This window comes from Hyla sarda, chromosome 2 (assembly GCF_029499605.1).
Source record: "Hyla sarda isolate aHylSar1 chromosome 2, aHylSar1.hap1, whole genome shotgun sequence".
Classification (NCBI taxonomy): Eukaryota; Metazoa; Chordata; class Amphibia; order Anura; family Hylidae; genus Hyla; species Hyla sarda.
The window spans coordinates 362,084,037-362,098,469 of record NC_079190.1 but is presented as its reverse complement, the minus strand read 5'-3'; the positions used below and the strand labels follow the sequence as shown (position 1 = coordinate 362,098,469).

The 14,433-nt window shown below is 41.0% G+C and overlaps 1 protein-coding gene across 5 annotated transcripts in view; it reads left to right on the top strand.

Moving 5' to 3' along the window:
- The window catches only part of SYT6 (synaptotagmin 6), a 461,499-nt gene that overhangs the window by 248,446 nt on the left and 198,620 nt on the right, over positions 1-14,433 (top strand). For 4 of the 5 annotated variants that reach the window (XM_056558353.1, XM_056558352.1, XM_056558354.1 and 1 more), the window contains exon 2: positions 5,262-5,613. In XM_056558353.1, the coding sequence (XP_056414328.1) occupies positions 5,262-5,613 (352 nt within the window). The remainder of the gene's footprint in view (positions 1-5,261; positions 5,614-14,433) is intronic. The other variant, XM_056558356.1, reaches the window with a different exon arrangement.

Genomic DNA, 14,433 nt, shown 5'->3' with positions numbered 1-14,433 from the left:
GAGTGGTGCTAATTTTATTGAAAATTAGCTCTGCTTTCTATTTCTATATAACTTATTTAACAAACTCTGTTTAAATGAAAGCTGAGCTATGATTGGTTGCTGTGGGCAAACCAGACAGTTTTTGCCCTCAGGCAGATTGATGAATCTGTGTGGTGTAGAATGAGTGGTGTAGAAATCTACAATGTGTGGTGTAGAAATCTACAAGACAAAAAAATTCTGTCACATCAGGCAGGGGTACGTGCATCCCTGAGCTTACTTACACCCTGGGTGTAAGAGTGTTGCGGAGTCAAAGGAACAAAGAACACAGTACAGGGAACAGGTCAGGGAACAGGCCAGGACACAACAGGTTAATCAATGAACAGACCAGGAAACACAGAATCGGTATACAGCAAACAACTGACAAACAAACAGATAAAGCATGGCAGGTGGGTTAGAATCAAAGCCAAAATCGAGTGGGTACAAACACACAAGGCAAAAAGTAATGTTGGGGAACAAGCAATTGGTCAAAGTACAAAATCAGCAAGTTAGAAGAATGGTCAAGGTACAGGCAGAAGGTCAGACCAGACAGACTACAAAGTACAAGATGGCAGGCAGAAGAGTAGTCAGGAAGCAGGCCAACAGATCAGAACACAGACAAAGCAGTAAAGCAAATAAGAGTACGTGCACTAGTGATACAGGAGAACTGCAATCACAAGCAAGTCTGGGACACACTTAACCCGATAACGACCATGGACGTCTCCATGTGCGGTTAACAGGGTATGAAGCGGGCTCCCGATGCAATCCACTGCTGAGGTTTAAAAAAAGTTTAAAAACACACACATTAACCCCTTCCTTATTAAAAGTTTAAATCACCCCCCTTTTCCCAAATTCCATATAAAAAATATAAAACCATAATAAAAATAAACGTATATGGTATTGCCACGTACGTAAATGTCCAAACTATAAAAATATATCATAAAGTAAACTGCATGGTCAATGGCGTACCCGCCAAAAAAATCCCAATGTCCAAAATAGCGTATTTGTGTTCACTTTCCATACCATAAAAAAAGGCATAAAAAGCGATCAAAAAGTCTGAAAAAAACAATGATATATACTGATTAAAACTTCAGATCACGGCGCAAAAAACTAGCCCTCATACCATCCCGTACGCGGGAAAATGAAAAAGTTATAAGGGTCAGAAGAGGACAATTTTAAATGTATTAATTTTCGTGCATGTAGTTATGATTTTTTCCAAAAGTACGACAAAATCAAACCTATATAAGTAGGGTATCATTTTAATCGTATGGACCTACAAAATAAAGATTAAGTGTCATTTTTATCGAAAAATGTACGGCATAGAAACGGAAGCCCCCAAAATATACAAAATTGTGTTTTTTTTTCAATTTTTTCACACAATGATTTTTTTTTCGTTTCGCCGTAGCAAAAAATAAGCCCTCATATGGATTTTTAGGTGCAAAATTGAAAGGGTTATGAGTAGGAATAATGTCCCAGTAATGGTATATTGTATCCTTTTAATATGAAATATCTGGAATACAGACCTCTGTAAGGAGGTCAGCAAAATATGTTATGTTATTATTTTACATCCAACCAAAGGCTACAAAAAAGAGACCTATTACAGCAAACAGATGAGAATGGATTGTGTATAGCGGATGTATTCCTAGCAATGACCTAGTTCATACAAATGGACAGCAACAGATGTGTTACACCAGACAAACCAGTGGGATTAGCAGAATTTTACTAGGAAAGAGCCATTGCTGTGTAGGAAGAAAATATAAGATTATTAACCAATAACACATGGCTTTTGTTTCCATACAAAACATGGGAAAGGCAATAAATACTGTAATTATAATAGTAAATTGCTCTCTACATTATTTAAAGATATTGTAAGCATACAGTACATATTAGCCAGTAAGCCTTAACATGAAAGCCTTTTTGCCTTAATATTGTGTATATCTCCCCCATGCATAAAAAAAGTTCTAAGCCACTGAGGCATGGACTGTATAAGACATCTAAGGCTTTGTTCACAGAGGCAATGTCCACATGGAAAATTTGTGCCGGCAGTACATACCAGTGCTAGGACCGCTCAAAAATGCGCTGTCTCATAGACGGCACTGCATTTCCATGCAGAGTCCACAAGAAGAACAGACATGTCTATTCTTTCTGCAGACATCGGAATTTGAATTTCCACGCCAGAAGTTTCCGGTGTGGAAATTCTGCTATGTGAACAGGACAGCAGAATCCCATTGAAATCAATGGGACTTTGCTGCTGCGGAATTTCCATGCGGAATTCCAATACGAAATTCTGCACGGAAATTCTATCATGTCAACATAGCCTAAAGGTGATCATTGATATCTGGCACCATAATGTCAGCAACAAGTCCTGGGAGCTGTGAGGTGGAAACACCATGGATAATGTTTTGGTACCAGTCAATTTGATGCCCTGACAACTTTTGGGGATCACAGCTAAACAAAGTGCCCGATAAGTATTTTCATAAACTGCCACAAAAAAATGGCTACTGTGCATTCAATGGCCGGCATTTATTGTTGTAGGTGTAAGGCCCCTTTCACACTATACATTCATCAGTTTTAAAGATCCGTTATAATGTTCCGTTATGCATGCACTATTTCTCCCGTTACTTTCTCCCATCACAAAATAACGCCCGTTATTAATAACTGGCTATGACGGGTTAAAACGAATAATGTGAAATTCCCTTAGACTATAATGGGATGTTGTAACGGCCGTTTAACAGCCGATTTTCAGGGTTTTCATGACAGAACATATAACTGATCTTTAAAACGGATGAATGTGAAAGGAGCCTAAGTGAAGCATTTTTCTACACCTTTTTTGTGTGCTGGTAATGTGTAGGAGCACCAAATTTATTAAATGGTCACAGATCATTTTATAAATTTTGTGCAGGTCACATTTTCTGAAATCTCTTTCTTCACGTGAAAGATATGACCTAATAACTATGTATAAATATATGACCTAATAACTATGTATAAATATATCAGGGGACCGTACAGAGATCTCTCCCATGATCTATTTATACCCAGGACTGTATCTATAACAAGGGGGCATCCTCTACGTCTAGAGGAAAGAAGTTTTCTACACCAGCACAGACGGGGTTCTTTACTGTAAGAGCAATGAGACTGTGGAATTCTCTGCCAGAGGAGGTGGTCATGGGGAACTCTGTTATAGAGTTCAAAAGGGGTCTGGATACATTTTTGGAGAATAATAACATTACTGGTTATGTATACTAGATTTATAGGGACAGAAGGTTGATCCAGGGATTTATTCTGATGCCATATTGGAGTCGGGAAGGAATTTTTACCTCTAGTACGAGGGTTTTTTGCCTTCCTCTGGATCAACTCAACTCAGTAGGGATTTATTAGAGTTATAGGTTGAACTTTATGGACTCTGGTCTTTTTTCAACCTTATGAACTATGTTACTATGTTACGTACACCAAAAAGCTAAGCTAAGTCTGGGCTGGTGTAGTTTTAGAGACTTTTCAGTGGCTTTGTGCCTGTTTTTGCGCCTTTCCACAAAAAGGCGCAGTTCATAAAACCCCTCTATTTCATGTGTATTGCCAAAATCAGTGGATTGCAACTCAAAATCAGCAGAGATGTGTAAACCGAAAGGCGCAAATAAACCCTGCTTGTGCTTTTTTTGCGCCAAAAAACTGTCTAAAGACAATGATAAATGTTGGCCAATATATTTTTTATTACAACGTATTTATATTTAAATATAATAATGTCCCACAGTTCTGCATTAGTACATGAATATACTATGGCAATGATACTTCAGTACTTAACATTTAAAGCTTTCTAAGTTATTAAACACCAGAATAACTATTATGTTCCACAAAATCTTATTAACGTTGTAATAGAAAGCAAAGCTTAAATAAAGAAACCAAGGCCATATCCTGCTCCAGGTCAAACCAGAAATATATTAAACTATTGTTTCCCATGAATAACAGGAATTTTCTGTGCGTAGCTTACAATATTGTGTAGTAATTGGATTACATGAGCACATAATACACATTTTTTTTGTGCTTTTTGCAACTCTGTAAAAATGTGTTAAATTAATTTTCCATAGATACAGATACAGAAACAAATATTGTTAGAAAATGTAATGCATTCTGTGTATATACAGTGTGGGAAATTAAATAAAACTGGTGTCTCACAAAGCTGGTCTTAAAGGGGTACTCCGGCCCTAAGACATCTTATCCCCTATCCAAAGGATAGGGGATAAGATGTCTGATCGTGGGGGTCCCGCCGCTGGGGACCCCTGCAATCTAGCATGCAGCACCCACCTGTGAGCACTGCAGGAAGCGCTGGAGCCTCCAAGTCTTATGCCTCCCAACCACGGGGACAGAGTATTGTGATGTCATGACTCCGCCCCCATGTGACATCACGCACAGCCCCCTCAATGCAAGTCTATGGGAGGGGGCGTAATGGTGTACCCCTTTAAGTAAACCCCATCAGTGTAGGATTACACTGGATTTCTAAAGAAGCGTGTGGCTCCAAAAAATATGTACACCAGCCTCGGAACTCTATGTTGTAGATTTCAGATACAATTTACTCCTGTTACAAATCAGAAACTTGATTAAAAACATCCAGTTATTCCTGCAAAGACCTATGTGTCTCTATGGCTATAGACTACAAACAAAAAGTTGTGTAGTCTTTTCCTGTGACACTCTCAATTGGTTCCCTCCTGCTACCCTATGGAGAGTAGAAGAGGCAGCAGCAGGTAGTGACATATGACATATGCAGGATCAGAATAAAAAGGGTTTGTTTGTAGTTTGTTTCCACAGAGACACATAAAAGCTGTGTACACAAAACTATAGAATACATCATTAACAAGGAATATAGAACAATTATAGATTACACTTTGATGTATAATAGGGTAGCATATCCTTTTTGAACAGCATTGCTATAGGAAGAAGTGGAATCCACTGCAATAGCGTTAAAATAGAAAATGTAAGCCTGTCACCAAAATCACTCGAATAGTTGGTTATATCATACCATGCCCATGAATACTTTTTCCATTTCTTCACACATGATTTGAGATCTCAGACGAAACCCACTTAGTTAATCTTAAGAATTTAGTTTTGTCATCTTTTTGATTTCTTTAAACCTTGACGCTTTTCTCACAACCATTCTTTTTTTTCCTTCCTTTGTCTCTCTGCTGTCCCTGGTGTTGTCTAATGTCCGCCCCTTCCTCTCTGTCAATGTCACTTCCTGCTTTCTGCTCCTGTAGACCTGTCCGTCAGCCTCCTTGCAGTAATAGTTATTGTGTGTGGGCTGGCCCTGGTGGCAGTTTTTCTCTTTCTCTTTTGGAAGCTGTGGTGGGTGCCCTGGAGGAACAAGGCTGTGTCATCTAATCCGGCTGCACCTCAGAACGTTGCCACCTACAGTGGAATAACCAGTGAGAAAGAAGTCATGGCTGACAAGTTTAAGGATGCAAGCAACTTTGGATTCCTGGAAGCAGCGGTCAAAATCAGCCACACCTCCCCAGATATCCCAGCAGAGGTCCAGATGTCAATGAAAGAGCACATGATACGTCGCACCAGAATACAGAGACAGACCACTGAGCCCGCTTCTTCTACCAGGTAACACATTTCTACAACACTTTCATTTCTTTACAATGACAAAATGATGTTCGATAATAATTGAAAACATTTCAGTTTTACACAACAAAACTTTAATCTTCGTAATCTGATAAAAATACAAAACATACTTTTGTTGCCCTTATTCATGTGGTACAGATTTGATTTAAATGATAAGAACACATTTGTTAGGCTGCTTTCACACTGTGAAAAGTACCCGTTATATAACACCCGTCATGAAATAGCAGGCGATCACGGGGTTAAACCATCATTAGAAAATCCCTAACATACGTTAGAAAATCCCTTTATAGTCTATGGGATTTTTCTAATAGCCGTTTTAACCCGTTATCGCCCGTTATTCATAACGGCCATTATTTTATGACGGGAGATAGTAACAGGAGAAATAGTACATGCGCTATTTTTTCCGTTTATTTGCCCGTCACAAAATAACGGGCAACGGGGGTTATATAACGGGTACTTTTCAGTGTAAAAGCAGTCTTAGTATTTTTATTAGAGGTTATATTAGAAGTTTACGTGCGAATGTAATTCAATCATAATTAATCCCATATGAGTCCCAGGGTAAATAGTATCATTTACAATAACTCTTCGGGGGAGACCCCCTGGAGGTAGGAGCCCTAATGCTAGGGACTCACTTTTTAGTGAGTCCATAGAAATAGGGCTTCTTTCCCAAAGGAGGTCTCCCCCGAAGGGTTATTGTAAATTGTACATGTGAATGTAGCCTTAGGTCATGTTCACACAGTGGAATTTCTATGTGGAATTCCGCAGAAGAATGGTGCACGGACATTTATTAATTTTAATGTGATTCTGCTGCACTGGGCAAAATTCACACAGCAGATGTTACTGCCGCAGAAATCCTGATTTCGGCATCTGCAGAAAGAATAGACGTGTAATCTTTTTGTGGATTTCTCAAGGAAATACAGTGACCCCCTCGACCTACGATGGCCCCGACATACGATACTTTCAACATGCAATGACCTATCAGTGGCCATCGCATGTTGAAGGCAGCATCAACGTACGATGCTTTTGTATGTCGGGGCCATCGCATTAACGGCTATCCGGCAGCACAGACTGCTTCAGCTACCACCGGACAGCCGTTTACGGTGCCCCGTGTGGTCCGCTGACGATCACTTACCTGTCCTCGGGGCTCCGGCGCGTCCTCTTCTGGATACCCTGCATCGTCGGCGCTCTCCATCGTCGTCATCACGTCGCTGCGCACGCCGTCCCGTCATCCAATAGGAGCGGCGTGCATAGCGACGTGATGGCGGCGACGGAGAGCGCGGATGCCGGGGAAGCAGAGGCCTTGCTGGAGCCTCGGGGACACCCCGGGGACGCGGCGACAGCGATGGACGGCGACATCCCGGGCAGCGGTGACGAGTGGTGACGGTCCGGAGCGGCGGGGACAGGTGAGTACAACTTCCTCTAACAGTGGTCTTCAACCTGTGGACCTCCAGATGTTGCAAAACTACAACTCCCAGCATGCCCGGACAGCCGTTGGCTGTCCGGGCATGCTGTGTGTTGTAGTTTTGCAACATCTGGAGGTCCGCAGGTTGTAGACCACTGTCCTATACTTTACATTGCACGGATCCCTCAACATGCGATGGCTTCAACAAACAATGGTCCGTTTGGAACGGATTACCATCATATGTTGAGGGACCACTGTACATTGTTGTCTGAGACTGTGTATTTCCAAGTGGTCCTAGCGCCAGCATGTTCTGCTCCGCCGTCTGTGGAATATCCGCACTGACTGTGAACATGGCCTTACACTCATTTTTTCTGCTTCCCACACATACAATTCAAGAATTAAATGTTCACTTGCCTAATAAATCCATTGACCCCTGACAGATAATATTGTCACTAGAAATCCACAATAATTGACTTGGTATGTATGGTAGATGGATGTATAACAATGCACACAGTTCTTCTGTATTGGCTTTCTTTTGTTTCTCATTTACACAGTGATTTTCATTGTCTTTTACATCAGCCCATTATAATACAAGACTATCACCGAGATGAAGCCATTGCTGTGAATGTGAATGCACTACACCTGTCACTACCATCTTGTAATTCTAGCAAGTTGACCTGTCAGCATGCTCACAGTCACATGAATTTAGTTATGTCCCAGGGAGAATGTTGTAATATTAAACCTGGGGAAAGCTGTCAGATAACATTAGCCTGCGTCAGGTTGTTTTTCAGGTAGGTTCATGCCTTGTACATAAGTGAAAGCGACATAATCTCTGCTCACCAATTCTTCTACAAGCTGGTTCCTAATCTGTTCCACACAATAATTGAATGTCTCCGGGAATTTCCTATTAAAATCCCAAGCACAGCGCTTCTTAGGTTACCAGTTTAACCATTTACACATATAGAACAATGGGTATGCAAACAAACATACAAACAAACAAACATTAGTGGCATTGCCACATGCAAAAATGTTCAAACTATTAACCCCTTCCCTCTTTGGCCATGTTTCATTTTTGCACTTTTGTTTCTAAAAATCATAACACTTTCAATTTTCCACCTAAAAATCCATATGAGGACTTGTTCTTTGTGCCAACAATTTTACTTTGTAATTCCGTTAATAATTTCCCTACAAAATCTACAGCAAAACTAGTGAAAAAAAATTTTTGTGGGGCAAAATTGAAAAAAAAAAAAGTAATTTTGTTATTTTTAGTGGCTTCCATTTCTACGCAGTGCAGTTTTTGGAAAAAAATTGCACCTTATATTTATTCTGTAGGTCCATATGGTTGCAAGGATACCCAATTTCTATAGGTTTGATTTTATTTTACTACAAAAAAAAATTATAACTACATGCACCAAAAGTAATACATCCAAAAAATGTCCTCTTCTGACCCCAATAACTTTGCTATTTTTCCATATAAGGGGCAGTATGAGGGCTCATTTTTTGCGCTGTGATCTGAAGTTTTTATTGGTATCATTTTTGTTTTGATCTGACTTTTTGATCACTTTTTATTCATTTTTTTATGGTATAAATGTGTCCAAAAATACGATATTTTGGATTTTTTTTACATGTACGCCATTGACCGTGCGGTTTGATTAACAATATAATTTGATATTTCGGACATTTACGCACATGACGATACCACATATGTTTATTTTTATTTACACAGTTTTTTTTTTTATTTAAATGGGAAAAGGGGGGGTGAGTCAAACTTTAACCCCTTAAGGACTCAGGGTTTTTCCGTTTTTGCACTTTCGTTTTTTCCTCCTTACCTTTTAAAAATCATAACCCTTTCAATTTTCCACCTAAAAATCCATATTATGGCTTATTTTTTGCGTCGCCAATTCTAATTTGCAGTGACATTAGTCATTTTACCCAAAAATGCACGGCGAAACGGAAAAAAAAATCATTGTGCGACAAAATCGAAAAAAAAAACGCCATTTTGTAACTTTTGGGGCTTCCGTTTCTACGCAGTGCATATTTCGGTAACAATTACACCTTATCATTATTCTGTAGGTCCAAACGGTTAAAATTATACCCTACTTATATAGGTTTGATTTTGTCGCACTTCTGGAAAAAATCATAACTACATGCAGGAAAATTTATACGTTTAAAAATGTCATCTTCTGACCCTTATAACTTTTTTATTTTTCCGCGTACAGGGCGGTATGAGGACTCATTTTTTGCGCCGTGATCTGAAGTTTTTATCGGTATGATTTTTGTTTTGATCGGACTTTTTGATCACTTTTTATTAATTTTTTTAATGGTATAAAAAGTGACCAAAATACGCTTTTTTGGACTTTGTAATTTTTTTTCGCGTACGCCATTGACCGTGCGGTTTAATTAATGATATATTTTTATAGTTTGGACATTTATGCACGCAGCGATACCACATATGTTTATTTTTTTTTTTTTTTTACACTGTTTTATTTTTTTGATGGGAAAAGGGGGGTGATTCAAACTTTTATTAGGGAAGGGGGTAAATGACCTTTATTAACACTTTTTTTTTACTTTTTTTTTGCAGTGTGATAGGTCCCATAGGGACCTATAACACTGCACACACTGATCTCCTATGCTGATCACTGGCGTGTGATCACGCCTGTGATCAGTATTATCGGCGCTTGACTGCTCCTGCCTGGATCTCAGGCACGGAGCAGTCATTTGTCGATCGGACACCGAGGAGGCAGGTAAGGGCCCTCCCGGTGTCCGATCAGCTGTTCGGGACGCCGCAATTTCACCGCGGCGGTCCCGAACAGCCCGACTGAGCAGCCGGGTCACTTTCAGTTTCACTTTAGAAGCGGCGGTCAGCTTTGACCGCCGCTTTTAAAGGGTTAATACCGCACATCGCCGCGATCGGCAATGTGTGGTATTAGCCGCGGGTCCCGGCCGTTGATGAGCGCTGGGACCGACGCGATATGATGCAGGATCGCGGCGCGATCCCGCTTCATATCGCGGGAGACGGCGCAGGACGTAAATATACGTCCTGCGTCATTAAGGGGTTAAAGGAGATGTCTGTCGCAGACTTTTTCTATTCCGTCCTGTCCGGGCTGCAAAAAAAGACAAAACAAACTTTCACTTACCTCCATATGTTCTCCCGGAGCTCCGTAACAGCTGATCGGTTGGCCGGGCTGTCTGCTTCCTACTTCCTTTACTCCATCACACGGCGCTTCAGCCTATCACTGGCCGCAGCGATGTCCCGTCTTGGCCAGTGATAGGCTGAAGTGCTGTGTGATGTACTGGGCTAAAGGAAGTAGGAAGTAAACAGTCTGTCGTGGGTCCTGGTTGCGAGTCATACCTCGGGAGCCACAGATGGACATTAATGAACATCCGTTTGCTGCAAGGGGTTAAAACTTAATGTTACTGACCCCTCATGCACAACGATGTTTTGGCTCAGCATTGATCTGTGTTATCGGTGCTCTGCTGCTCTAGCCTGCAGAGTCTGGCCAGAGCCTCAGAGCACTGATCAAATGGCAAGGAGGCAGGTAAAGGCCATGCCGCTGTCAACTTAGCTGATCAAGACCTGTGATTTTGCAGAGGATGTCCCGACCAGCTGCAGTGAGCTAACTAGCACTGGTAACCCTGCATTTTAGAAGCCCCGATCAGCTTTGATCACCTCTTCAAAACGGTTAATGCCGGGCATCGGCCCGATTGGCGATGCCCGACATTAACCGTGAGTCCTGGATGCAAAACCCATTGGGTATGAATGTGCTCAGCTCCTGAGCATACTTCAAATCCTAAAGGGGTTAAAGTGGACATATCAGCAGGTTTTTAGGGCATACAAATAAAGGGCATGGCTGTATAGAGCTTTTGACCCTTAATCAGTACAGACCTCTTATTAGTTAATTGACCCCTTCAGTTTAAAAAGATATGAAATTTAGGAATCCATTCAGTGTTCCACTCGGCTACTAGAGCCAAGCAAAGTCGACCTCTTCACCAGTTAACGGATCCAACAAGCACACCTCCAAGGTAATGACAGGATCAAGCAGGGCACTGGTACTGTTCAGAGGGCTAAAATGTTGTATTACCCATAATGCAACGCGTTCCGCAGTAATTCCGCTTCACCAGGCATCACCAGTCTTCACCAGTTAGTCACTCTCTTCTGTGCGCTGGTCACCTCCTCCATCCTACTGATTGACGGCCACTCATCTTTACTGTAATCCCCACCTGTAATCTATCAGACAAGGGGAACGCCAGTGGGCTCCAATGTCGAAATTTTTATCTTTTTAAACTGTGATATCTCAGCAATAGAGGGGTCAGTTAACTAATGAAGTCTGTATGGATTCAGGGTCAAAAGCCCTATACAGCCGTGTCTTTATTTTTATACCCTAAAACCTACTGACAGGTCCACTTTAAGTATTTCAAATGAATAATGTTAACATTATATACAAGGAAATATAAAATAAAAAAATTAACATATGTGTATATATATATATATGCATACGGCTGAATGCTTCTGTGCTTATGTTTGATGCATCAAGTTCAGACTATTTCACCAAATTTTAACACAGAACGTGGTGAGAATTTTTTCTTCTGTTTCCAGAAATGCCACTTGAAGTCTACAGTACAGCTTTAAAAGATAAGGACTCTATTTCATATATCTCTGTCAGATTAAAGGGAGGCAAAATAAAAAAAATAAAAAAGTGTTAGCATTAAGGGGTTAATCCTTGTCTCTCTGCTGTCTGGTGTCAGAAAGGTCTAATTAAATCCACTGTGATTCAATGAGGTTCACACTAAAAGATGAAGGTTCTAAGGGTGAATGCTTTTCTTGCAAAGCACTTGGCAGATCCATATTCCTGCATTTCTGTAACTTTCATAGTTCACTGTCATATACCAGCTTGTAGTTCAATAGTATTATGATTTATTCTATAATATTCATTCATCAAATGATGGTATTTGCCTGCTTTGCATGGAATAAACTGTGTGGCGTCTTACCCTGCCATCTAGTGGACTAAGGTACTCCAAAATAAACGGAAGAACTACAGGTAAATTAAAGCTCATTTAAAGTAAAAGGATTTTCAGGGACTCCAATGTTGATGGTCTATTCAAGTGAAATGTCACAATGACAAGATCAGTGACGTGGCCCTTTCAGTCATCTGATCAGCAGGGTACTGGGAGTTTGGCCCCAATGCATCTAAGGCTAGGTCAATATTTACGCCTAGGACTACATATCTAATAGCATGGCCAAAAATCACTGTCACACTGCTAAGATTGCACAATATTATGGCACATTACGACCTAAAAGTGACTGCAACCACGACCCCGCAGTCTCAAGAAATCCACTTGCATGAGATGCTTTGCCAAGACCAGAAACGGCCAACCAAATATTGCCATTTGGCCCCAGCCCTAGAGGTATTCCCATTGGAAATAGTTATAACAAGCTGAGAACAGAATCAAGAATAAATGCTCCCAGAATAAATGGTGTGCACTAAGCATGCACTGACAGGGCTTTATTTATTCTTTATGGGGCTGTCAAACATTGTTAAGCTCCCTCTAGAGAATGAATAAAGTATTGGCTCATTCTAGGAACTATTTTGTCCCTATTCTCAAGATTGAGAATCCTGTAGGTAGTGACTAACTTCTTCATGTTGGAATACCCCTTTAAAGTCCTAAAATCCCAAGTTAAAGGGGTACTCCGGTGAAAAACTTTTTTTTTTTTTTTTAAATCAACTTGTGCCAGAAAGTTAAACAGATTTGTAAATTACTTTTATTAAAAAATCTTAGCCCTTCCTGTACTTATTAGCTGCTGAATACTACAGAGGAAATTCTTTTCCGTTTGAAACACAGAGCTGTCTGCTGACATCATGAGCACAGTGCTCTCTGCTGACATCTCTGTCCATTTTAGGAACTGTCCAGAGTAGAAGAAAATCCCCATAGCAAACATATGCTGTTCTGGACAGTTCATAAAATGGACAGAGATGTCAGCAGAGAGCACTGTGCTCGTGATGTCAGCAGACAGCTCTGTTTTTCAAAAAGAAAAGAATTTCCGCTGTAGTATTCAGCAGCTAATAAGTACAGGAAGGATTGAGATTTTTTAATAGAAGTAATTTACAAATCTGTTTAACTTTCTGGCACCAGTTGATTTAAAAAAGAAACGTTTTTCACCGGAGTACCCCTTTAAGGTGCAAAAGACACAGATGTTTTTTTGCTCAGCAAATAACTTAATTTACAAATGGGGGGCTACAGCATGCTTGATGGTTTTTGCCACTTTAAGTGGGACAACATGCTTAAGTTGGTATACACTTTCATTAACTGTCTCAACTTCCCCAGCGTGGCATTGCTAAATGTTCATGTGTCCACTATAAGGAGGGGTAAGCCGCAACCAGATAACTTTGGTGCCAGCTTATTCTTCCCAAAACAAAAGGGTTCAGTGTCAAAAAGTCAACACACCTGACCTTCTCTTCACTGACATCATCTGTCGGTAGAGAGTTGAAAAGGAGCCATACACTTTAGATAGTTGGGCAAAGTCGACATGACTGGCTAAATTTAGTATACAATGTATGGGCACTTTTAGAGATTACAGCTCACACTTTGCACAACGTGTGCCTCAACGCAGATACACGTACACTTTTGGCACAATACAAAGTGTTTTTATACTAACCACAATAGAAGAGAAGGTTCCGGCACTGCTATTGTACTTTCCACATAATGGGCCTCATTTACTAAGAGTGTCGGGTTTTTACTAGTGGCAAAAGTTGTTTCAGACTTGCAGAATTCCTCTCTATTTACTATGGGGAAAAGTCGGGAACATTTTCTGACCAGCATTTTCTAGGTCGATATTTCCAGCCATTTACCCACAGGATTTTCTGTGAATTCCATAGTAAATCGGTCGGGTTGTTAAACCACGCACCCTTTTGGCCGGTCACGCCCCCTTTTGCGACAGACCACGCCCCTTTTTCGGGTTTTCCGGATTTTTCAGGCGCACACTGTCGCACACCGGCGCACACTGGCGCACACTGGCACAGACATGTTACAGACATGTCTAAGACAAAATAACCAGACAAAAACTGGTCGGTTTCAGCTTAGTAAATGAGGCCCAATGTGTGTAAACCAACAAATATGCAAGCTGATAGCCAAACACAGAAAGTCCATGGATCAATACAGGTGGTACTATACGCACAGAGCAGGCAAATGGTTACACTTAAAGATAAAAATTGCGGAGCAGCTCATCGGGTCCAAGGTAGAAGGTCAGGCTTGTTACATCGCGGTCAGGCGGCAGAAAGACGGGGAGGCTGAGATGGTAGGGGGGGGAATTAGACGTCGGGCCACAGCCGTATCGCACCCTTCGGTGCTTCGTCAGGCCCCGAGGGGCCTGACGAAGCACCAAAGGGTTCGATACGGCTGTT